The 25,026-nt window shown below is 46.3% G+C and overlaps 7 protein-coding genes across 7 annotated transcripts; 2 read left to right on the top strand and 5 right to left on the bottom strand.

Moving 5' to 3' along the window:
- Positions 1 to 255: 255 nt before the first annotated feature.
- On the bottom strand, positions 256 to 1,968 carry K441DRAFT_585043 (uncharacterized protein; the record flags this gene model as incomplete). The annotated part of the gene is made up of 2 exons (XM_067644563.1): positions 256 to 1,399; positions 1,448 to 1,968. The coding sequence occupies 2 exons, from the start codon at positions 1,966 to 1,968 to the stop codon at positions 256 to 258; spliced, it is 1,665 nt and encodes a 554-aa protein (XP_067498656.1).
- Positions 1,969 to 4,012: 2,044 nt separating this feature from the next.
- K441DRAFT_584932 (uncharacterized protein) lies at positions 4,013 to 4,927 on the top strand (the record flags this gene model as incomplete). The annotated part of the gene is made up of 1 exon (XM_067644558.1): positions 4,013 to 4,927. One exon carries the CDS (start codon positions 4,013 to 4,015, stop codon positions 4,925 to 4,927), a length of 915 nt encoding a protein of 304 aa, XP_067498655.1.
- A 418-nt stretch (positions 4,928 to 5,345) lies between these two features.
- K441DRAFT_681280 (cora-domain-containing protein) lies at positions 5,346 to 6,924 on the bottom strand (the record flags this gene model as incomplete). Its single annotated transcript, XM_067651459.1, has 3 exons — positions 5,346 to 5,799; positions 5,899 to 6,527; positions 6,646 to 6,924. 3 exons carry the CDS (start codon positions 6,922 to 6,924, stop codon positions 5,346 to 5,348), a joined length of 1,362 nt encoding a protein of 453 aa, XP_067498654.1.
- Positions 6,925 to 7,682: 758 nt separating this feature from the next.
- On the bottom strand, positions 7,683 to 11,671 carry K441DRAFT_700004 (uncharacterized protein). Its single transcript, XM_067653214.1, has 2 exons — positions 8,656 to 11,671; positions 7,683 to 8,596 (listed from the first exon to the last, which is right to left on the bottom strand). The coding sequence occupies exons 1-2, from the start codon at positions 11,312 to 11,314 to the stop codon at positions 7,887 to 7,889; spliced, it is 3,369 nt and encodes a 1,122-aa protein (XP_067498653.1). The 5' UTR covers positions 11,315 to 11,671; the 3' UTR covers positions 7,683 to 7,886.
- Positions 11,672 to 13,858: 2,187 nt separating this feature from the next.
- K441DRAFT_681278 (uncharacterized protein) lies at positions 13,859 to 14,271 on the bottom strand (the record flags this gene model as incomplete). Its single annotated transcript, XM_067651458.1, has 2 exons — positions 13,859 to 13,935; positions 13,992 to 14,271. 2 exons carry the CDS (start codon positions 14,269 to 14,271, stop codon positions 13,859 to 13,861), a joined length of 357 nt encoding a protein of 118 aa, XP_067498652.1.
- Positions 14,272 to 15,324: 1,053 nt separating this feature from the next.
- On the bottom strand, positions 15,325 to 17,753 carry K441DRAFT_667952 (amidophosphoribosyltransferase). The gene is made up of 3 exons (XM_067649922.1): positions 17,496 to 17,753; positions 16,728 to 17,308; positions 15,325 to 16,666 (listed from the first exon to the last, which is right to left on the bottom strand). Exons 2-3 carry the CDS (start codon positions 17,266 to 17,268, stop codon positions 15,420 to 15,422), a joined length of 1,788 nt encoding a protein of 595 aa, XP_067498651.1. The 5' UTR covers positions 17,269 to 17,308; positions 17,496 to 17,753; the 3' UTR covers positions 15,325 to 15,419.
- A 394-nt stretch (positions 17,754 to 18,147) lies between these two features.
- On the top strand, positions 18,148 to 18,715 carry K441DRAFT_619937 (HET-domain-containing protein; the record flags this gene model as incomplete). The annotated part of the gene is made up of 1 exon (XM_067645899.1): positions 18,148 to 18,715. Exon 1 carries the CDS (start codon positions 18,167 to 18,169, stop codon positions 18,713 to 18,715), a length of 549 nt encoding a protein of 182 aa, XP_067498650.1. The 5' UTR covers positions 18,148 to 18,166.
- Between the last annotated feature and the right edge of the window lie 6,311 nt (positions 18,716 to 25,026).

The raw sequence follows: 25,026 nt of genomic DNA, 5'->3' as shown, positions 1-25,026 counted from the left end.
GCCGTGGTCGCTCGTTCAAACGGCTCCCGAATCATTTAGATATATCTCCAAGTCCTTGCTCGAATCCGTTCGTGGCTTGGCCGACATTCCGTCGGAAAGCATGAAGCTTTTGACCGCACTCTCTTTCAGAGCAGTCCCTGCATTCCAATGCCTCTAATGTAGAACACGGTCCCTCACTGACATCAGTACTACAGTCTTGAAGTCTGTTACTCGGTATGAGTCGTTATCGTCACTCTCCCTTCCGCATCCCTAACTTCATGTGTAAGAATCCTGATGCTCCCGTACCGACGCCAAACGATGTTCTTGTTGGAAAACTTTCATGGCAAGGCCTCTAACAGTCAACTGCGCTTGCACGTCCCGGACCGCAGGGTTGGAAGAGCATATTAGCGCGCCGATAGTGATTCCTAGCGCCAGAAGAGCGTATAATCCATCTGCAGCCACAAGGAGCCAAACTGCTGCCTTTGGCACTGTAGTGAGCAAATAAGTGGTCAAAACTTCGTCGTTCAGAATGGGCGTCGTGGAAGCAGTTGCAGAAGCCATTGTGATCTGACTGAAGGCGGTAGCGAAAGAGTCAGCTATTTGCTGAAGCAGAGTGGTTGCATTCGAAGTCGTAGCCATAGTTTCTGCAAGCAAGTCGAGACCGAAGCCGCTGTAGCCTGACATCATACCGGGAAGCATCGGACTCAGGAGAAGTTCTGTAGTTGGGAGATCTGCAGGTGTAGAGCTCTTTATTTGAATGTCGCCATTAGTCTGCGCGTATTTCAACTCGAAGATTTTGCCTGAACATTCAAACACTGTGAGCAGGACACTGTTACGACGACTGACGACCACACTAGGGCTACTAGAGTATCTCTCGAATTCTCCCTGTGTCCCATTGATGTTTACAGCAACGAGGAAAGGAACTGAGCTTGGAGGTGTCGAAGAGTCGTTGGTAGTGGTTAGGCCAAAAGGCCTAGTGAAAGCCCCTGCGAAGCCTTGTTTTGAGCAATTGAAAGTGAGGTCATCAGCGCCCATTTGACAATTCTGGCCTATCAGCGTGCAGGACGTTGTCATTCCAAATGTCGAGGCAGTGTACGAGGAGCTAGGCGGAGCGCCGGCATCTATAAGAAGCGCGGTGTTTCCAGATAAAACAACTCGATTTGAGAAAGAAGCATTCTTCGCTGTCTGGTACGCTTCAGTTTCGGCATCATCGGTGAAGGTTCCTAGTTGAACAGGGCACTGAATGGATCCTAGACTCATCTGAAAAGTCGATTGAGCTTGAGATGAGGAATTTTGAGCGCATTCTGGGGCCAATGCACGTCCCCACAAATCGGCTGAATTTGCTTCAACAGTGGATGCTTGAACTTCAACGGTCCTTGCAGTAGTGTGAAGCCACATGTCAGATGTAAAGATCAGAAGACTAGTTTCAAGTCAGCATAGTGTGCAAAACGAGTCCTAGTGTTCTTACCTTTTCAGCAGAAGGACGCTAACGAGCAGTGATGCGAAAACAATCTGAGAGCGGGATGCGCGTCCCGCATGAATTACACTATATTTGATCCCATCCCAGCAGGCGGAGAGCCGGCCTGTCAATAGCTCAACTAACAATGCAGCATCGCGCCCGGAGAGTAGGGCATGCCGCTGGGTTTCTGGTTTAGAAACGATATGACGTGCATGCAAGCATGATGATAAGAAAACGACAGAGCTGATTGAGCACACAGCGACAATGCCAGATAGTGTAGCTGGAAGGAGCAAGACAGTAGCCGGTACATTAAGAGCATAGACATGACTTGCTAAGTGGTTGCTAGTGATGTCTTTCACTCCGCAACTGAATACAAGATAGAGGAAAACGGCAATAAGCGCTACAAGAGAAACAATGACGACAATTCCATGAGCGAGGATGCGTCCCCATGATAATCCATTGGTATCATGCGGTGTGATTAGCTCTTTTGAAATCGATAAGTCAGCATTGAAGGAGTGGTAAGGGTTCATAAGTTTTACCAGAAGTCGTATTTGCTGATGGAGCGCGGTTGCTCTTGAGTTCGGATTTAGACGGATACTGATGGGAATTGAGACTTTGCAGCGGACTGGGTGGGCTGGTATGGGCAAATTCGCGCTCGAATGGTGAGTCCATTGAAAATTATAGGTGGAAATGGTAAAAGAATGGCAGATCCGAGGATCTTAAAGAAAACGTCTCAAGGAAAGATTCGGAGCAAGGCAGTACTGGAAAGGAGTGAGGAAGATCAAACGCAAAAGAAGCACAGAAGACAGATCACGGACAGATAAACCTTGGAGGGGGGAGAAGGGGGACAGTCGACTTTTGACTGAGAGGTTGCGCAATGCGCGGCTCCTCCATTCATCATCGAAGCAGCCCGCCTCCTAGCGAATCTACCTCTTTGAGAAGGAAGCTTCAGCCTCAGCTATCGCGATGTCATTTTTGCACGGCTGCTATCATCCAGAATGGCAGCATGGATTGGACCACACCTCTAATTTTTTTGGTTTTGCGTGTCTCTGTGGCAGCTGTCGCTGCTTGTTCGAGCCTGTGGCGTATCTGGGCTTGGTGTTAACTTGGCGGATTTCCACATTCCCCCTGACTTTAATTGTGATCGCCAGGGAGCCATTGGCGGGAGGGGGAACGTGTGCAGAGATCCGACTTCAAGGTTGCATTCGCTTCCAAGCCTGTGGAGAGACAGACGCGTATCTGAGCAGGCCAAAATCTTGCCTGTCCCGCATCTCGTATCTATATGGCCTGGCCTGCATGAATACTTCTTGACATGGCCAGAAGCAACTTCCCAAGCTTTTTGTGAACACCACGCGGCCATAGCCTATTCAAGCCACATATCAGCAGCGCGTTCCATAAATCAGTGTTGGACAACTTGGACTAATGTCAGGCAATGCAATGGGTTGTAAGGCTGCAAGGAGTGCAAAACATCGAGTCAGACGCACGTCAGGGTGACGACGGAACTCCAGCGCTCGCTCCCAACATATTTGCTATCATGTGACCGACTGCTCCGAACACCATACATTTTATCTCATAAATTAGGGAGAAATTGCGCCACGACGTGACGCCAAGGATATGAGCCAATCAAATCACTATACCCTAGTCCTGTAAAGTCCTGCGAAGTCCTGAACCAATTATATCAGGCGGTAACTCTTCCATTACAACATTATATCTCAACCCTTTTATAACGTCTAGTTATTATTATAAGGTAGGAGTTCTTTAGTTTTTCTATTTATTGCATTAAATATCGATAGTTAGTCGCGTTTTATCCAAGACTCATCGGTCGCGTTCGTAGAATATAAGTTAGATTTTAAACCGCATTTGTGTACATTTTGCGACCGACTACCTATATCTAACTTCTTATAAAATAGAGCTATAATATTGCGCAATATGGAGGTAATTTAGAGATAATTAGACTTAGAAAAGTATGTAAGATATAGCAGTAAGGCAGAATTGCGACAAAATGCGACCAATAAGTCTTAGACAATGTATCTGGCCCCCTAGTATTCTTAGTAGGGGGTTATAATCTATTATATCAATAAAATATATAATAATTTTTGTGGTTAGGACGTTGCTCATAAAAATATACAAAATTCGATTTTTAAAACATTCAGTTTGTACCAAAACGATGCCCATAAGCTTCGCAAAAGACTTTGGTGACAGGGGTGCGCAGGGGTTTTGATTGGTCTAGGAGTTCGCAGGAGTTAGTGTGCAGCCCGTGCTTTGCTTCGAGTCACATCTTCTGCGAAGCGTCGGATTTATGAGATAACATACATTCAACATGTATCTCTTCACTACTTCTCACACCGCTATTCGTCAATTCGTATGTTCTCTGCCTATAAAACATTCTATTCTTATTCCTTTAGTAACCTAGAGCCTCAGTTCCTAACCAAAGGTGGAGAATCAGCTCAAGCGGCCCTCATTTGACTGCGTACGACCTTTATGGCATCTCACTCTTTGTCCCAATCCAACATGTGCAAATGGGGGCATTCGGATCCGGAGCCCAGCAATTCCTCGATTCTGTCTTTATTGGGGATGCACAAAAATCTTTTCAGGGCTGGTTCATTTTCTGAGCTGGCTCAGCCGGGACATTCAACTGCAAGGTGTCGCTTTCTTGAGCTTCCTGCAGAATTACGATTGATGATATATGACTATCTTCTGATCAGCCGCGACGCGCTAGCGAGCAGAGCTATCAGAGGAGACAAGCCCTATGGACTTTCGTTGACAATTCTTCGTGTCAACCACCTCGTGTATCTCGAGGCGTCCTCAGTGTTCTACCAGAATAACGAATTCCATATTGGCAGCTGGTCCCAGTCAGAACCATCAGACATATTGAAACATGGGCAAATCGACCCACCCATACCACGGGCCCGCTGGCCTTCCCTGCGAAATCTCTCAATTGATCTCATGGCAAACCACAAAACAGCTTCGGTAGAGTTGTCACAAGGGCCTACATCATTCTGGGCACGAGATGACACAAACTGCGAGGCATACGTTTGCTCTCTGACCACTTTACTCGAATCTTGCAGTCCTCACTTAGAGACTCTCAAACTAACCGCCAACATGGGCCGTTCAGGAGTGAATAGGAAATCCGTCATGTCGCTCTCCATCTGCGACCGGGACTGCCAGTTTGTGCGTGCTCTAGCGGCACTCAAAATCCCCAAGATCTCCGTGCACTTTGACTTCCGGGACGCTTTCTTCTACGTCGATGTAGATGCAAAGGCATTTCTGGGCCGCTCGATACCGCTCATAGCTTGCCAGATTATGTTCTGCCAAGCTCAGACTAAACTCGATAGGCTCCTTGCGTCCTTTGGTGGATCCATCTCAATATCAAAACGGACCGGGAGGATCGATCTTTCGCCCATGATTCTGAAAACATGGAAGCATTCCTGCCTAGGGAGATTCGGAGCTACAACAAATCTGGAAGATGAGATCGCCAACCCTAGCTAAAACTATTATTCTTCTCTACTATCACATAAACAGGAAAGAGGATATCGAAAGGATCTCCTTGTGATATTAGCAGATGGAATTTACGAAATGATGTTTTTCGGCGGCTAGGCGACTTGGACTACTGCGAGTAAATAAATTCTAAGTAATGGCAAAGGCTCAGGAAGCATGTGAGACTAACCTACGCCAACATAAACACTCCTACATTATCTAGACAGGAGTTAGTTCCTACGAGTACACACATTATGCATCATACACTCGCCGCTCTAAAAAGTATTGCCTCGCGGCTGTCAATCAATCACAACGCCCACGCTATGCAGAATCCCAGTCCAGCCCAACCCATCCAGTCTAAGGGGAGAGAAAACAACCCGCACACCCACAAAGAGCAGAGAGAAAACAAAAAACCACTCATAACCACCGCTCATCTCGGCACTACATCACCCACCCCGCCCTCCAACACCGCCGCACGCCGCTTCAGCGCCTTGTCCCTCGCAATGACCTGCCCGAGGCCCTCTCTGGCCCTGACAGCCGCCCGCTCGCGCTCGGCACCGCCCGGGCCCCTCAGCTCCTGTCGATCCCTCCAGTCGCGCCAGCGCTTCCTCCGCGTCTTCTTGACGCCGTGGTCGCCCCACATGCTGACGCGCTGCACGCGGCGCAGCTTCGTGAGGCCCCACACGCACACGCAGATGCCGAACACCGTGCACCAGGCCGAGATGCCCGTGAAGCCAATGTTGGATTCCTCGAGGAAGTTTTTTAGGTTCATGCCGTACAGCGCTGCGACGAAGGTGCCGGCGCCGATGCCGAGCGTGAAGATTGAGAAGCGGAGTTCCAGCAGCATGAGCGAGTTGCGGTTGGCGTCGAGGATGGCTTTGACGCTGGAGAGGAGTCAGCCAGCGTTCTACCGAAGGGAAGGGGGTGGGTTCGCGGATAGAGAGAATAGGAAAGGATAAGGAAAGGGATAAGCGTAGACTCACATCTCCTCGGTGTTTCTGATACTCGACACCAGATTCTCAGCCGCCTGAACGATTTCATCTGCAACCTTGTGGTAGCTCTCCAAAAGCATCTCCACATCAGTATGGTCATGCTCATCTCGGATCATCCCCTGCGCCTTCTCAGACAAATACATGGACGAGAGGTCATCGTCTGCCTCCAGTAGCTCTGTCAAAGCGTCCCGCACTAATCGTGCTTTCTGCTCGAACGTGCCCAGCTTTTTGGAGTAAATGAGGAGATACCGCAGCTTGTCGCGATCAATGTCTTCCTCTAGCTCGCGCAGCACCCGAACTACGGGCTCGCTCACGCCTTCAAATTCGCTCTCAAGCCCCAATGTCACACTGATAAGAACTGCTTCCAGGGCACGGAACTCGTATGCGAGGGTACCATTGGCCGGGGACTCCTTTTGACGCAGCCTGCCTTCAAGGTCATACATGAAGACAGATTGCGAATAGGAGTCCGTCGTACCATAAGCATCGAATACAAGAACACGATTGTATTTTATGAGTACGCGGAGATGCAGGAGGTTGAGGAGAATTGCAGAGGGCCGTATAAGGATGTGCGGGAGGAGGGACGAATCGATCTTGCGGAGATCGCGGGGAAGGAGGCCATACTGCGAGTAGCACAGTACCAATTAGCACAATTTGCCTAGGTTTCCTACATAGAAATCATATCCAATTCCATCTCCTTTCCGGATTCGCATAGTACGAGGCTGCAGCAAAACATCTTACCTTAGCAATCAACTCGCTCTTTTTGAACTCCCCATTGATAAGCGTGACGTTCCCACTCTCGTCGAACTCCGTACACCTAAGCTTCAACTCATTGGTCGGCCGCGACACTCGTCCCAGACCCCCGTTATCATCCAGAAAGCTCGCTAGCGGCGGCAGATCGCTTCGTTGCCGATGGACGACGGGCTTCTGCTTCTTGAGACCCCGCAAATTCCAGAAATCTTTCCGGGTACCGCTGGTAAACGGTCGACGGGGATACGTAAACGGCAGGTGGTGTGACATTTCATATCTCGGACTCCGTGAGAGATTTCTCGCGTCGAGGCACGAACTCCGCACCGGCGACGCGAGCGACTTCGAGTAAGGCCATTGCGGGCTCGCAACCATAGGGCTTGCTTCTCGTGCAGAGGGTGGAAGCGGTGGGTGCCGTGGAGTGCTGCTGGTGGAAGCTAAGCAGCAGCTCTGATGGTGAGGAGCTCGGCGACAGAGCACTGGTGCATTGGAGGACAGAAAGGACGCGGAATGAACTTCGGTTTGCGCTTTCAGGGACCTCAGCAGCGCGGGCGACGGGGTGGCAAGACTATGAAGCGATACTGGCTTCATAACTCTCCATGCGCGGTCGTGGAGTCGAGATACGATCCATTCGGTCGTCGAGGGTTGGCTCCAGGTTTGGAGGCGTGCGGGCGTCCGCGATTTTTCCTGAGTTGACGTCTCGTCACGTGGAGTTCTTATTGGTGGTTATCGATAATAACTAGCCAATCAGATCAACCAAATCGAATCATCATAGGCGTAAAATCGGGCAGCGCCCATGGCTTCGGTAGTAGTTTTTAGCACGCCAATTCGGCTGAACGTTATATTAAGTCGGTTGAACAAGGTCCATATCATTGGAAGTACGATTAGAAGGCATTGCTAATAGTAATTAGCTGCACACGTTGTTTTCATTCTGGTGTTCAAGCACGGACCAACTTCTGGTTAAGGGATGACTGTCGGCCATCACCTCTTTGAATAATCTACTCATTCACAGATTCATTTCCATACAGGCAGATTGTTCAGAACCAGAAGTAATGAAATTAAATATATTGCTAGCAGCGGTTGGGTATCATAAAGCTCTTTACTCAAAAGACCGATTCGATTCGAGTTCCGACTCACTCTAAGAAATATGACAAGAGAAAAGTATTCTAGGTATAATACTACTCAATTGTTAGGAACGAATGGCTCAGTCCATCTGAATCACAGTATAAGAAAAACTAAGCTCGTAAGAGCAACTCGACGGCCCGGTCAACGCGGAGCCCATCCCCCATATCAGTAATGCGTAGTGCTTGCCGAGCCTGATCGGGAGTAAATCCCATCTCGACAATTCTGTAAATTGCTTTGTCTGCACTATTTTCTGCAGCATCGCTTTGAAAGATATCTCGTTGAAGCGGATGTTGAAGGAAAGCTGGATGGTCTTCCACGGGAGGAGACGGCAGCAGTGGCATGGCCACGGTGCGATTAGTGAAAGTGGGTATTGGCGGAAGTGCTATAGTGGGAGGTGGATACCTCATAGGTGGTATAGCTGGAGCTTGCCTATTCGGCCGCGCCGTTGTGAGAGTGCGGATAACGCCTTCCCACTCGCTCATAGGTCGCTCCTGGCTCATGCGAACTTCCCTGTATTCACCGGTATTCTTCCTCTCCCTGATCTCTGTGATGTGTTTTTGGATCCGTTGCTTCGACACCTGTCTCATCACTTCCTTCTGCGAGCTGAAAGAGAAGGTGGAGGCAATCTTCGCCTCATAAACGCGTGATACAGCTTCTTTCAGAAAGGTTTGGCGCGAGCCACCATGCTCAGGCACTTTCCATTTCGTCCAGCCGTTTTCAGCTGCCACTCGGAAAGCGGAGGAATCGGAGAGCCTGGAAGGAGCTGCTAAGTCCAGAATGGTGGAAAGGCCAAGGGTGAGAAGGTAGTGATACCATTCATCTGCGATGCAAGTTAGCTTTTCATCCTAACCACTTTGATAATATCGAGTTTTATCTGACCAAGCACGATCTCTTCCCCATCAATGTCACCTCCACGAACATCAGTGTGCTCATAAACTCCATGCTGGCGCGCCTGCTCTGTTCTGCCTTCAAATCCCTGGAGCAAGACACCCAAACATGTCCATAGCTCCGTCATATCATACAGCTGCTCGGCTGACAGTCCATTTCCATTGCCTTTCGCAAAACAATCGGGTGCACTCGCAAAGGTACCGGTGATATCGAATGAGTCTGTGGTCAAAATGGTGGATCTGCAGGCCTTTTGGTGAATCAATGCTCCTCCTTTTAACCAATCCATCTGAGCAACAATGTCGTCCTCCCGCCCCTTGCCGCAGCCAAAGATCTTACAGAATGTCCAGATACGCCAGAACGCATCGTCAACCCGGGAAGACTCCGCCTGATCGTTGCTTGCAAGTGCTGCTGCAGTCTCTGGTCGCAGGAACGACTGACATTGCTCGAGGATCAATGACTTGAGAGCGGCGATAATGTACATATCCCGCATGTAATACTGGAGATAGGCAGTTGGGGAATAGTCGGGCTTTGGATGCGCAGTATCGGGTTCATTTTCATAATGCTCGGGAGGGCAGATCTCTCGATGCTCCCAAGCAGGGGGAGACATTTTCTTAAGCGCACTCTGCATTAGGCTAAGTTCGTGACGCTTGAAGACCCGGTAGAATCCTTTGTTGACCACGGCAGTTGCAAATAGATCATCGAGACTTTCAAGGCTCCCCAGGATACCCAATATAACGCCTTCGGCAACCCCGGGAGAAATGCAGCGTCCAGCAAGCCTCTTGGGCTCCGGGAGAGGAGAGAGTGTGAAATCATCGGACACCCGTCTCTCCATAGGCGGGATGGTTATGGTTAGCATCTTCGCTTTCCCCTTTTCGCCCTTCGAATCAGCTGTGGTGACTGGAAGAGAACTACTCCTCGAACTTTTTCTTTTAGGTGCAGACGTAACGTGAACGGACGGTAATCGGGAAAATCGAGAAGCAACAGGAGGAAGGTACGACTTTCTTTTGCTAGATTTTCTTGGTAAAGCTGGAGGGGGTCCATAAATACTGTCGCCCTGAGAATGGCCCCTGGAAACGACATCATCCCATTTAAAGGGATTGTCTTCTGTGATAGACGTAAGAAGCTGCTGCTCAAGGTCATTCTCAGCTTCGCTGAGGGTTGGACTTGGAGCAGATGCAGCGGAACCCTTGTTCACGGCGAGGTCCTTGCGGGAAATGGCATGATCTAGCGCATCGAGGCGAGTTATAGACTTGTGGCCTCTTTTGGCAACACTACGTGAGGAGCTCCGCCTTCTTATCAACGACGCGCGCCGGGATTGCGAGGGGACTGGTGTTGCTGGAAGTTCCGCTATGTCCTGGGTGATATATCGAGAGAATTTATCAGCTTGTAGTTGGTGTGATGCCAAGTGATTTTGTTGGGGAGGCTGAGGTAATGGAACCTGCAGGCATATCTCCACCTCTTGAACTGTAGAGTCTGACGAGCTCCCGAGTTGTGCGGTGTCATCGAAGACACCTGCTTCTGCTGGGGATGAAACGAAGAAAGATGTGCTTTCTGGCCGCGAAATGAAGAACGCCGGGCTATCTGCACGTGAATGCAAGCTGACCGGTTTGACCTCCGCCGGGTTATGCTCTACGTCTCCTTCAACACTTGTCATCGACGACCGTTTACTATAATTGGGTGAATGAGCGTCATCCTCTCCTTGAGAATCTTCAGATGAGCTCGATGCCGAAGGCATGGCTTTATGTATCGAATTAGGTCGATCCGGTTCTTGCTCAATTCTGTCTAATTTCTTTGAGGAGAACATGAAAGGCCGGACAGGCTTCGGCATCTGGGTGCTGATAGGAGACACCGCTGAGGTACGAACCCTTGTGTGGTTTAACCCAGAGGGCGGCGACACCTCATGGCTGGATGCAGTATCAGGAGCTGCCGTCTTAGTTGAGCCGCTGTGGCCGAAGAGCGGGAGAGAGGGGAATGGCCGATTGCGTTGGTCATTTGGAATGATGACCTGTATCCTTGGTCTCCCGTTCTTCTTGGTTGTGGGAGTTGGGGGCTGGATCGACCTGGAGTCGAGCTCAACAAAAGCATCGCTGGCATTTGGGACCAGAGAGGTTGGCGGTTCGAATTCCCATCGCACTCTTCCATCCTTCCACACACCAATGGTGCTCTCCGAATCAGGACTGCTTTTGGGGCTGCATCTTTCCCTTCGACTCCACGTCGGAGAAAACTTGGAAACTCGAACGCTGTAGGTGCGCGACGAATGAGGGCAATTCTGGGGTAGCACAGGAAATGCGTGGTTGTCCGAAGCCAGTGAGGTCCGTCCAATGGCGTTGAGGATCTCTTGGTTAGGTGAGGTGGCCATCTCTCGCTCTAGGCTCGAGAGGGGAGCCGGAGTGGGGTCTTCGGCCTTTGGGACAGCCCGGAGAATTGTTCCAGATCGTCTACTCTCAGCCTTGTTCTTAGCTGACTTCCATCTCTTCGACCCAACGGTGGAGGATGGGCCATATCGCATATTCACCGGACCGACCCGTGGCACTGGAGTGTCGGTTCCACGTCGACTGAATATTGAAATGCTGCGACGTTTGATGACTGAAGAGTTGCGGGAGAGGGCGTGGGAGAGAACAGCATCCATGGGAGCAGACTCAGAAGCCATGGCTAGTAATAAAGGAGCGAAGGACAGATATGAAGTTCAGAATAGAAAGATGACAGAGAAGCCTGATGAGAAGAAGGATGAGAAGGATGAGAAGTATAGGCGGCACACTTCCCTACAGCAAATGGTCTGAGGTGAAGGGCTGGAGGCAGACTCGAGAGGCGATGTACCCTCTAATGTACCTACACTGAATAAATATACTGCATGGTCTGGACAAAACCAAGAGCAAGAAACAGACGGAGGCTGCGAAGGGAGCGATAGAGATGATATCTTCGGAGTCCCGTCTGCGCCCCTCCCAGAATGCCTTTGGGGACACTCTGATGGAGGCACCATCCTGGGCTGATTCCGTATGAGTGCGCCTACCAGGACCCCCGATGCCATGGGCCAGCTCGCGGGGTCCGAGGCCGTGCATCAGAACGCGGACGCAGCAGATGCCGCAGATCTGGCTGCAATTGAAGGGTAGGTAGGCGGGAGTTGCAGGCTCCCGCCGGGTTTGGATTGGGTGGGAGGGCTGTGTCACAAAAATAGAATTGCTGGGTCGCGGCTGATGGCGCAGCAAGACGAGAAAAAAGACGAGAAAAACATGGCGGCGAGTGGCTTCGTTCGTCCCAGCAACCAAAGACGTACACTGCACAGTCAGCCCCAGCAGGCCTCTATTCTTGAACCCAACCAACCGCAGGCTCTGCTACGCGTGAGTTTTATTTCAATAAACAGACAAGCACGACAAGGAGCCGATGTATGACGGCCCGCGCTCGCTATCAGCGGATTCCGGCCTTTTTTTGGTCGGAGGATTCAAATGCAATCTATCTGCTTCACCTCATTGAGGAATATGATGCGTGTATGAGCGCACTCTCCGCGGCTCTGTGTCCTCTTTTTTTGCTGCGAGGCACAGAACAGGTGGGCCTACAGGCCGACAGGCCACACTCCAGCTAGCTTTTGATGGTCGAGAACCTGGCCGGCCCACGCCCTTGGCCTTTCGCTCTCCGACCAGGGAAGCTCAGAGAACGAGGAACACGGAGTCTGTACTCTGATAATCTCCAGCCATTGAGGAGATGGGAAGCAAGACATTGATTGCAAATGTACTGTGGTGTCAAGGGTAAGTTTTGTGCCAAGTCCCTTACAAATTATTAGAGTCTTGGCACAAAACTTACCCTTGATACCACAGTAAGTGTGCAGTGCAGCGAGGTCATGACAGAAATGGCTCGTGCTGAGGTATGACAGCCTCGCTCGCGATAAATTGGGTTCTCACTCTACAGTCATGATGATCAAATGGCCCTCAGTGTGCCAGCTTATCAATCTCAAGCCACTCGAATCGCAGAATCAAGTCTAGCTCTAAATACTATATCGGGAAAGCCCATGCCCTCGTTCCAACACAACCACAACCTCACGGCCACGACGGGGCTTAGGTGTCCCGAACACAAATGGCATCAACATAGTAGTAATCCACCAGCTCAAAGTAGGAAAATATCACTCGCCCTGCTTGTCCGCATGCTGGATGTCTCGGTCACTCGGAAGACGGCAAGTCACCGAGCTCGTCATGCAATGCTTCATGCTTACGTTTGCCGTGTGTAACTACTCCTGTTCGACACCACCATGCTCTGCACCGTCGTCCACGCGTTGAGCAGGGTCTTCGACTCCATCCATGCCCTCTCTCTGCCTCCTTGGCGCCCAATGTTAGTCCCTGTGCCTCAATACGGCAATCGCATGGGCTTCGCATGGCTTGGATTTCTTTCAGTCATGAATGAAGCGTTGTCTATAAAGGCTAGCTCCCGAGATCTTCATATCGAGTCAGCCTTACCCGCATTTGAGCCTTTACCCTCCCGTTCCCGCCCAGCACCAGACTCCTCCTGTTCCTGTGCCCAAATCCCTGTTCACCCCCGTTCATCCTCGCTCACCCTCGTTCCAACTCTTTGGCGCTTGGGTAACCAACCATAACCCATACCAAGTAACTCTGCCCACCACATTCGGAGGCGCACAACCCTTCTTCAAGGCCGAGTTTCGCCCAAATTGCTCCAAGGGTCTGGGGTAAATATTACGCCTCCCAAGATGCCAGTTAGTGCATTGCACCGCTCGCTGTATGCTTGGCTTGGGCCCGGTCTTGCAACTCACCACGCTCCCACGGAAGACTCTGTACTCCGACCCCAGACGGCTCTATCGGCAAGAGAGCTGTTCTTGCACTCCCAACCTGAGCTCCTCATGTCCTTCAGAGATCCTTCAGAGATCCTTCAGTGAGTTTCCGTCCCTAGATCCTTCTTGTCCTACTGTACAAAGCCGTTCATTCCATCAGTCGGCAAGCTCAACTTTTCAATCTCCGGTCAATATAAATTTCATTAGTGTTCTATATTCAGCTCCTAAGGTCTCAACCACTCTCATCTTCTTGTCTCATCTTGCAAAGACTCCCCAAACCCCACAACGAGGGCTACTCGGGCCCGTGTTTTGAGGCCCCCAAAGCATCTCGGCCGCGCGTCCCAAGCATCGCTTCAACGTAGCCGGCTTTGCTTGTCTCCAACCTCCGGCTTACCCAATTTGACTACATCTAGGATTTTCTTAGCTGCAATCTTGCGTCAGCATTCGTTCGTCATACATGTACGCTGGGTTTTGTACACATTTTGTCGGGGGAGAGTCTAGAAGATGTCAATTAGCTGACCTCGGAATACACGACTGGCAATCGAAAGCTTACCGTCAGAACCGGAAGTCCCTTTATTCGTAGGTGTAACTGATCCTTTGTGTTTCGCTAACAGAGATCGAAGTTCGTCGCACTCTTTCTCTGCTTTCATTCGCGCTTCCTGTTCTTTCTTAATCGCTTCCTGTATTTTCTTAATCGCTTCCTCTATTTCCCGGAGCTCTTTGGCCGACTTGTGTTTGAGATCCGTTGGCTCAAGCTCTTGGTTTAGACGGCCCGCTTGTCGGCGGCTAGCTTGATCTTTCCCTAGCCTTTCGAGGTCCTCCTCCGACACCATAGCTGCTGGTCAATTCAGATTCGTGGACCGCTGGAAAATTCGACTGGTCGTAAGCAGTCACGAGAAAGATTTCGTTTATCGAAGCGCGACGTGATTAAGCTAGCCTGAATTAGCATAGCGAACGAATACGATGGCAACTTACGGAGACTTCTGACGCGGAAAGGCAGGAAATGGTAGGATGGAATATCCAACTCGCTATGGAAAGTGGGCGTTCAGAAGACGATAGAGCCAAATAAGCATGAAACAACTCGACGTAGATTGGTACTGAGAATCTAGTTTCGCAGTCTACAGTAAAAGTATGTTGCAAAAAAGGTGCGTGGAGGCGAAAAAATCGCTTATTTTTTGCAACATACTCTTACGTATCTCTGATTTGATACAACGCTAAGGCTTTGATTGGCCATGATTTCATCGGCTTCCAGAACAGAGTACTCACTAGCAAACCTGCCGTCAAAAAGGTTCACTATATTTCAGCATGCACATGATCTCTTTTTCACGTTTTTAGCCAATACCTAGGCATGCTTCACGGTTCATAGAACATCGCCTTCAAATTTATTATTCAGAAGGTGATGCAGGATCAGTCATACTCAGCTCTATAAATACCTTAACGATCCTGAATCCTGCGAGCTTAACTTGCGCGAGAGCAAGCTGCGGAGAAGTTTAGACTCAGAGGCTTTGCGATACACACTGACCACGTATCAAGGTATCCGAGACAACGGCTTACACGGCCAAAGCGTGCCTGCAGTGACTTCAACCTTTGACTATTGCAAATCACACCTTGCAGGACAAAATTTGACCCACTTTCCCAGCTTATTATCTCCAGTAAGTGAATGGGCCAGCACTTTGACCACTATGCCACCCACCCAAATCCTAAAAACCGCCTCAGCGCAGCTTATAAAGGCATAATCTGGCCATCACAGCTTCGAGGGAGATTCGAGATAGTACTGGCAGACGCAATTCGCATTACAATGTAACTCTAACAAGCCAAATGCAGGGTTTTTTTCTATTCTGCTCCACGCAACCCCTTATCCTACCGACGCCATGCGAAAAAGGAGAAACCCGCCTTCACAGCTACGTCTACGTAGATTTTCTTAAAACGTTCCTAATCATGCATGCCATCCAGGCCAGCTCAGCCCGTCATGTCCAACACATCAATTGCCGTCATGATCATTCAGATTATGCAAGCTAATATCCTGGCTGCTCCCGACTCTGACCTGCTCCTCACTCTGCGTCCTCTCCTCCCAATCCGCCGGCTTAGGCGCCCTCGCCACGCTGTTGCTGTTGGTCTGCCCAACCCCGTTCCCCACCCACTTCTCCCCACTGTCCGCGGGAATGACATTCCCGTGCCTGTCCACCTCGACGCCCTTCGCCGCCATGCGCACCTCCCGCTCCCCGGCAACGCCCCGCACGACGGCCTCGCGCGCGCTCTCGACAACCTTCAGCTTGCGGCTCTCACCGCGCACCCGCTCCATATGCTCGAAGTACGAGTCGTCGACCGGCGTGACGTACCTGCCGCAGAAGACGCCGACCTCGAACTTCTGGGTCGCAGGGTCGCGGGGCGAGAGTGCGGCACAGGCAGCCTCGAGATCGGGCAGGGTCTGGTAAACAACGTCGTCAGCGCCGATGATTTTGGCGATGGCGTCGGTGTCCCTGTGGTGGGCGATCAGCTCGGACGACGAGGCGAGGTCGATGCCGTAGATGTGGGCGTTCGTGATGGGCGGCGCGCACGACGAGAAGTAGACCTTCTCCGCGCCGGCCTCGCGCGCCATCAGCACGATCTCGCGCGATGTCGTGCCGCGCACAATGCTGTCGTCGACCAGCAGCACGTTCTTGCCCTCGAACTTCTTGCGCATGGCGTTCAGCTTGGCCCGCACGCCTTTCTGCCGCAGCCTCTGCGACGGCATGATGAAGGTGCGGAAGATGTACCGGTTCTTCACGAATCCCTGGCAGTACGGCTTGGCGAGGCTTTCGGCCACGCAAAGCGCCGATGTAATGCTCGTTTCAGGGATGGGCATGACGACATCGATGGAAGCTAGGGTCGCGGGGCCCAGTTGCTTTCGAATGGTTTCGGCGAGCTTAAAACCCATGTTGCGACGTGATTCGTCGACGTCAATGCCATCGATAACCGTGTCGGGACGCGCGAAGTACACGTACTCGAAGATATCGGGCGTGTAGCCGAGCTGCGGGTGCACTTGGTGGAAGACAGGCGGTTTGCCCTTTTCGATAATAACTGCTTGGCCAGGCAGGATGTCGAAGAAATCCTTGTATCCGCACTGGACAAGAGCAACTGATTCGGAGGCCATCATGTAGTCGGTTCCTGAACCGCTCTCTGATGGTTTGGAGCCCAGCACCATCGGACGGATGCCGTATGCATCACGGAAACCAATGAGTCCAAACCCTGCAGTATACATTAGTATTCTAGGACGCAGCATGGTAGTCCTTAAAATGACTCTCTATACCTGCAAGCATGGCAGTGCATGCCCAGCCGCCCACGCAACGCTTATACATCCGTTCTAGGGCTGCGAAGCAGTCGTTGGCGTTCACACGCGCCTTGCCCGTCTCATTTAGTTCATTTGCGAAGATGTTTAGCATCAATTCGCTGTCACTCTCGGTGTTGATGTGCCTATGCGCTTCCTGATCCAGGAATCGCCTCAACTCTGGAGCGTTGATCAAATTTCCGTTATGCGTCAAGCATATCCCATATGGGCTGTTCACATAAAAGGGCTGTGCCTCAGAGTTTGCGCTGCTACCAGCGGTGGGATATCGAAGATGTCCCAATCCCATGAAGCCTGGGAGATCGGCGACGCGGGATCCGTCATGGAAAACCTTCGAAGCCATTCCGTTCCCTTTGCATTGAAAGAACCGACCTCCCGACCCGCATGTAGCAATACCGCATGCATCCTGTCCACGGTGTTGCAGCAGGTATAGAGCATCGTGTATTTCAACGGCGGCAGAGGTGGAAGCGGGGTCCGCGTGGATAACGGCGATGATGCCGCACATGGTGAGGGTAGTGGTATATGTACGCGGGCTGTTTGGTGTTCTTGCAAGTCAGTAAAAAGGTCTAGATATCGAGGATCCAAGATAAGGTTTTCGAAGGCAGAACCTAGTCAGGTCGTGTGCTTCTTCGCATGTTCTTTCTCAATAGTCTAACATCGTTTTTTACACTAGTTCATCATGGTATGGCATAGCAAAGGGAGATCAGAGATGGAAGAGGCTACTCCACTCACTGAGTTCAAGGTAATATCAAGGAAGTGTCCAGGTTATTCCTCGGCGGGTACCTGGCAGATGGGCAATTGCGGAGAAGGATCTACGCTCCACTTAAACTGCAGACACGGAGGTCATGATGATGTTGAAGAGATTTAGAGAATTGCGTCAGATGGTCGCTAGGGCAATAGGCCCAGATAGACGGTGTCGAGTAGGACGCCATTGTAGGAAGAGGATCCTCCCGAGCCACCATTTATCACTACTGATGGAGAAAAAAAATTTGGCCCGAGGAATTTGCCCCCTCGCTTGCGGCGGAACGAAGCCTGCTTTTTTACCCGATTGGAGTCTGCCAACCTTTACCGCGGCTAGTTCGTTTGTGTGCACGAGCATACATGCTGCTCCTTATTAACCAAACAAATTCTCTACAAAGGGTCTAAGGGCTTATAGTCGTGGTTTTAGTAGTAACTAAATATTTTAAGAATTAATTTTATCTCCTTTTATAAGCTATAGCTTAATTATAATAGTTGTAATATTAGTTATATCTGTCTGGTAGATCTGCATCAGGAAATGGATACTTCCTTTATGGTAAAGCGCCCTCGCTTGTTGGCCCTGATGCTCGACCTTAAAGGCCTTCTTCACCCGCCACTTTCCTGCTTTTTCGCTCTGCTGAGCCTTGCAAAACCTACGCACAGCAATGCGTCTTGTAGAATGCAAAGATCAAGGGGACTTTAGCCTGGTGGAACATATCGAGAACATCCCTCGTTATGCCATACTTTCCCATACTTGGGCAGCGGAGAGCGATGAAGTCACCTTCAAAGACTTAATGGAGGGCACTGGCAAGAACAAGGCTGGCTACGATAAGATTCGGTTCTGCGCAAAACAAGCTGCTAGCGATAGTCTGCAGTATTTCTGGATAGACACTTGCTGCATCGACAAATCAAGTAGCGCCGAGCTCACAGAGGCCATCAACTCCATGTTCCGCTGGTATCGCGATGCTACCAAATGCTACGTATATTTGTCCGACGTTCCCGCACGAGAACACAATTCGAGCGACCACAACTCCCCGCTGACTTGGGAAGTGTCTTTGATGAGGAGTCGATGGTTTACTCGGGGCTGGACGCTTCAAGAGCTTATTGCTCCAGCATCAGTCGAATTTTTCTCACGACAGGGCGACCTGCTCGGCAGTAAGATGTCATTGGAACGCCATATCCACGAGAGGACGGGGATTGGAGTGCACTTATAATACCAACAAACCCCACGCACCAACCGAGCTTACAAAGCAGGTCCGCGCACCATCGCGCGGCATCCTCCGTTGACGCGTCCACCAAAGTTTGTATGGCGTTGTCTCGTTCCCAGACCTTCTTGCCAAGGCTTACCTTGCCAAGCCGCTAGCCGCTTTTGGCAAGACCTTCGTTAGAAGGTCTGGTACACGGTTTGGATTTTTGTTAGTCCCGCGCGGGGTATTTAGGCCTATATACACCTACTTTGAGCCAAATTATCTTAACTTCTATAACTCCCTAAGCTATTCCTAATGGCCAGAATTACTAAATTAAACCTGGCGAAGAAGACTACGTTGCCCGATTTGCCCGATTCTAATTCATTATCTTATTATCGCGCCCGACGCCCCCGAGTTGTAGTAGCCGCACTTCTCTCACGACTACCGCCGCCCTCTTCCTACCGCAGCCAAAGTACCTAAACCGATGAGCCAGCTTTAAATAATAATTAAGGATTATAAGTCTTTCATTTAGAATACGAAAGAGTTAATTTAATATTAGAACAGCTATATAAGCACCGCTGGGGCATTATAACTTTTATTAAGCATTATATAACCGCTTCCGGCCCTTCTAATTATAATATACTAGAGCGACGTGTAAATAGGCTATAGAAGGCAATATTTAAAGAGCTAGAAGTTAAGGAACGGCTTATAGTGTATAGTAATCGCTAGCTAGGAAGGCTCTATTAAGAACCTCTATATAAGTAGATAGAGTAAGAGTTAGAGGATCTTATACGCCCAAGAGAAGAGAACGAAGTTATTATTTCTAGTAGGCTTAGATAATTTAACGCCAAAGAACCAGTTAAAAAGCTTAAGCTTAATACAATTACTGCTAATATATAGTGCCTTACTCTAACGCTATAGAGCTTCCTTATAGCTTTAGTTTAGTAAAGGCCATATGCTAATTCTTATAATATTACGCCTTACTATAATAAGCTCTTTATGGTGTGCGCAATCCTAGCAAACGTATAAGCCCCTTAAGCTAGCTACTAGTTCCATACTGCTTTGGGGGTTTATTTATATAATATAGGTATTAAATAAAGGTATATTACGCTTCTTTATAAGTTGGGAGTTATAATATTATATACCAGTCTTACTAAAATACAAAAAAAACTAAAGAAAGTTGGTAGGGTATATACTTCCACACTTAAGGGTTTAGATAAGACGCCTCCGTCACTATAAGCGGAGGGTATAGTTAAGGTATCTTAGCTATAGATCGCGTACTTAAGGCGTCTCAGTCACTGCTAGTGTAATAAATAGTAACTTTCTTATAGCGCATAATTAAGGTAACTACTTTAAAGAACTAGAACCAGCTAACGGTTATATATAATAACTTTAACTAAAATAAAAAGGTTTAATATAAGACTATATTAAACACCAATAAGCACCTCTCTGCTACTACTTTTAAGCTTATACTTAACCCTAAATTTCTATATAACGGTTTTTATACTTCTATACTTAAACCTACGGAATAGCTTACTTATAGCGTAATCTTTAATTATTCTAGTAACTAGGCAGATAGCTATATAGAACAGTGCTAGTTATATTAGATTGCTAAGGCTATTGCGTATATAATACTAAAAGTTAAAGAGCTTAATATTGCCGTAGACTTCTGGCCTAGTATACCTATTATAGATCGTCTCCTTCTATAAAAGCTACGCTACTTTATATTAGGTCCAATTTTAGAGAATAAAGGCACTTTAAAGGGCATATATGGTGTTCTTAGGAATATATTTAGTGGCGATAATAGCGAATGCGGGTTTTAAGAGGGCCAGCTAGGGTATAAGGATGGATCCTTTAATAATGGTAAATTAGTCTTAATTAATAGCGATTAGAAAACTATAGGCCTCCTCTAATCTATATAGCAAGAGCGCTATCTTAAAGAGCGTTACTATAAACAGCTAAAATGGTTTCTTCCTATGGCTGGATTGTTTTATTGGCGAACTAACTATATAGATATAATATACAACATTTACCGCGGACTATCTAACTGCTTTAAATCGTTAGATTATAGCAAGGTCTACCTTAGCGCGTATTAGGGTTATAGGACGCCGTTCTATTATAAAAAGGAGGTCGTAATTAAGTCCTTTAACGCCTGAATTACTGCCTACTTCCTTAGTCTTCTTTCTTAAAATATTAAGGACTAGGGTAATAAGGGGGTTAATAATTGGATTACCGGATAAGATATTAAAAGAGGTAATAAAACGGCAGTAGTAAGAGTAAGATTCCTTACTACCTTACAGCGTATTTAAGAGGAGTTCTTTTCGCCTAGCTAACGGTCCTATGGTAATAAACTAGTTAATAAGGTGTTTTAAAACTATGTTCGATTTATATAAGATATAGAGGTCTACCTTATATTAAAGTTTGCTATTAAGTACGCTAATATTAGGCTTATTAAACGGGTAATTATTTGCTGCTATATTCTCTTTACTAGTAGTATAAAGAGTTAATATATATAGTTGGCTTTATACCTTACTAAATTGCTTATAACTAAAGCCGCGGATTAAGTCCTCTAAAGATTATTACTTACTAGTATATTGGTTAATTGTAGAGGCCAGTAAGATAGTTGGTTTAAGATTAATTAACTTAACGAATATTACAATCTTATTCTTAAGCTTCTTCTTTAAGGCCGGCGGCGAACTAGTTTAGATATAACTGAGTTATTTACTTAAGTATTACTTACCGCTAGTTACTACCTAGAGCTGCGGTATGCTATAGAGGACGCGTTTGGCCAGTTCAATAGTATATATTACACGCTAGCTAACGCAGCTACTAATGTATATTATCTTGCGCTTAAGCTATTAACTACTATTATAAGGCGGCCTAGCGGATAAAAGAGTTACCTTAGCTATAAGGATATTGTTAATATTAGAACCTAGAGGCTCTCTAGGGGTTTAAAGGAAGGACAGCCTATAAAGCTACCTTCTAAATTAACCTCATTATAATTAGAACCTTCTAGAGCTAAAAAGTAAAGAATCCTAAAGCAACTAGCTTACTACGACTCGCTTATTAATGGCTTTAATATAAAGCTATAAGGGCGTATTTCTATAGTAGAAGGCCTTAACAATATTAATGTAGATAAGCCTAAGATAACACTAATTAATACCTTACTTAATAGAGCTGCACTTAATACCTAATCTCGTGGACTTCCTATTTAGTTCTAGTGTTTTATATATAGCTATTGTCTAGCTAATAAAGAATACTTTAATAAGATAAAGAATACCTATAAAAGTAAGCTTAAGCCTAGAGAGCTTATGCTAGTATAGGATGCGAAGAAGGTAAAGGATATATTATAATAGCAAAAGCTATAGCTAAAATGGTAGGGCCCCCTCCGGATTAAAAGGTCATTAGAAAAAGGGTTCTATAAAATTAAGAATTTTAATAGCACTGAAATAGGAGGCACCCTATATAGGAATCGGTTAAAACGGTTTCGTATACAAGATCTTAAGGGGATTAGACTAGAAGACCGTATAAATAAAAGCAACTATAATATAGAAGAAGTCTTTATAGAAGAAAAAGCACCTAAAGAGGAGGCTATAGCAGCATCTCTTTCTTCTAACTATACTACGATTTTATCGCGTCTTAAGGATTACACAACCCTACTAAAAAGGCAGTTTTTTATAAAGATTCTTTTATAAATAGGCTGTCACTTAGGATACCTATTACTATAAACAGTAACTTATTTGCTTTCTTCTTTCTACCTCTATAATAAATATATAAAGTAACTATAAGGATTAGAGTCTTCTACTACACTCCTACCTTATCCTACTAGCATAAGGAATTAGGAAAAGAGTTTAGCTCTTTAAAGCTGGTTTTGAATCCTCTATCTTAATAACTACTCTTATAAGGAATAACTACATATATAGTCTTCTTCCTTCCACCTTTATTACTAATAACTATCTCTTATAAGTATTTTATATTTTTACGTTCTACAATTTTTAAATTAATATTTTTGTTTCCTTTTAAGTTAAGAGAAGAGCTACTTTACTTTAAGAAGTCTTAGTTAAGTATACCGGAAGTTAAAGTTAGGCATTATCTAAGTCTCGTTTATTCTTTTAAAAAATTATTAATATTAAAGTTATTATTATGTAAATGTCTTGGCAAGGAAAATCTAACTAATTAGATAACTTTAACCGGTGGTCGAAGTTCCTTAACATCTTAAGATTTCACATAACAACCATTTTAATTTACCTTTTTAGTAAATACCACAAGATCTTTATTTTAACTTCCTGTTATCCTATTATCCTATTATCCTATTATCCTGTCACCCTATCTCGTTTAATTATACGCGCCCGTTTGCCTTTCTTTACATTAAGAAGCACTATTATTACCCTTTTCTTAAATTACCTGTTGCGCACGCGGAATTTTACTATAAAAATGCCTAGAACTATAGAACTCCGCTTAAAAGGAAGGCCGCCGCCTTTGCCTCCTACGCCTCCGCCTCCTACTATCCGGTTAATAGCCCTTATATACTAAGAAAAGGCGTAAATAATAGAGGTTATCTTTAAAGCTGCCTAAAGCCACCCAGTTAATTAGCGCGTAAATATCTATTATGGTTTAACGCAGGTTATTTTAAACCAGGAGTATAATGTAGTTAAGGCTGCAAGAAATGCTATAATTAAGATTAAAAAGGATAGAGAGCTTAAAGGAAACTTANAAAGTAAAGAGTGGGAAAATACCTTTATAGATATTAGGAAGCTTTCTAAGATTACTTATAAGATTAATAAGATTAAGACGGTGCGGGATATAGTTAAGAAGGAGTAGGGAGAGGAACTTTTAGAAGGTCCCTAGTTTACACGCTAGCTAACGCAGCTACTAATGTATATTATCTTGCGCTTAAGCTATTAACTACTATTATAAGGCGGCCTAGCGGATAAAAGAGTTACCTTAGCTATAAGGATATTGTTAATATTAGAACCTAGAGGCTCTCTAGGGGTTTAAAGGAAGGACAGCCTATAAAGCTACCTTCTAAATTAACCTCATTATAATTAGAACCTTCTAGAGCTAAAAAGTAAAGAATCCTAAAGCAACTAGCTTACTACGACTCGCTTATTAATGGCTTTAATATAAAGCTATAAGGGCGTATTTCTATAGTAGAAGGCCTTAACAATATTAATGTAGATAAGCCTAAGATAACACTAATTAATACCTTACTTAATAGAGCTGCACTTAATACCTAATCTCGTGGACTTCCTATTTAGTTCTAGTGTTTTATATATAGCTATTGTCTAGCTAATAAAGAATACTTTAATAAGATAAAGAATACCTATAAAAGTAAGCTTAAGCCTAGAGAGCTTATGCTAGTATAGGATGCGAAGAAGGTAAAGGATATATTATAATAGCAAAAGCTATAGCTAAAATGGTAGGGCCCCCTCCGGATTAAAAGGTCATTAGAAAAAGGGTTCTATAAAATTAAGAATTTTAATAGCACTGAAATAGGAGGCACCCTATATAGGAATCGGTTAAAACGGTTTCGTATACAAGATCTTAAGGGGATTAGACTAGAAGACCGTATAAATAAAAGCAACTATAATATAGAAGAAGTCTTTATAGAAGAAAAAGCACCTAAAGAGGAGGCTATAGCAGCATCTCTTTCTTCTAACTATACTACGATTTTATCGCGTCTTAAGGATTACACAACCCTACTAAAAAGGCAGTTTTTTATAAAGATTCTTTTATAAATAGGCTGTCACTTAGGATACCTATTACTATAAACAGTAACTTATTTGCTTTCTTCTTTCTACCTCTATAATAAATATATAAAGTAACTATAAGGATTAGAGTCTTCTACTACACTCCTACCTTATCCTACTAGCATAAGGAATTAGGAAAAGAGTTTAGCTCTTTAAAGCTGGTTTTGAATCCTCTATCTTAATAACTACTCTTATAAGGAATAACTACATATATAGTCTTCTTCCTTCCACCTTTATTACTAATAACTATCTCTTATAAGTATTTTATATTTTTACGTTCTACAATTTTTAAATTAATATTTTTGTTTCCTTTTAAGTTAAGAGAAGAGCTACTTTACTTTAAGAAGTCTTAGTTAAGTATACCGGAAGTTAAAGTTAGGCATTATCTAAGTCTCGTTTATTCTTTTAAAAAATTATTAATATTAAAGTTATTATTATGTAAATGTCTTGGCAAGGAAAATCTAACTAATTAGATAACTTTAACCGGTGGTCGAAGTTCCTTAACATCTTAAGATTTCACATAACAACCATTTTAATTTACCTTTTTAGTAAATACCACAAGATCTTTATTTTAACTTCCTGTTATCC

This window comes from Cenococcum geophilum (assembly GCF_001692895.1).
Source record: "Cenococcum geophilum 1.58 unplaced genomic scaffold K441scaffold_59, whole genome shotgun sequence".
Classification (NCBI taxonomy): Eukaryota; Fungi; Ascomycota; class Dothideomycetes; order Gloniales; family Gloniaceae; genus Cenococcum; species Cenococcum geophilum.
This window is presented reverse-complemented; position numbering and strand designations above follow the sequence as displayed.

Bases quoted from the DNA above. Each gene is read 5' to 3' on its own strand.
- K441DRAFT_700004 (XM_067653214.1), bottom strand. From the start codon at position 11,314: ATGGCTTCTGAGTCTGCTCCCATGGATGCTGTTCTCTCCCACGCCCTC. The intron at 8,597-8,655 runs GTCAGATAAAAC...CTTGCATCGCAG, and splicing joins TGGGGAAGAGATCGTGCTTG to ATGAATGGTATCACTACCTT.
- K441DRAFT_667952 (XM_067649922.1), bottom strand. From the start codon at position 17,268: ATGTGCGGCATCATCGCCGTTATCCACGCGGACCCCGCTTCCACCTCT. The intron at 16,667-16,727 runs GTATAGAGAGTC...TGTATACTGCAG, and splicing joins ATGCACTGCCATGCTTGCAG to GGTTTGGACTCATTGGTTTC.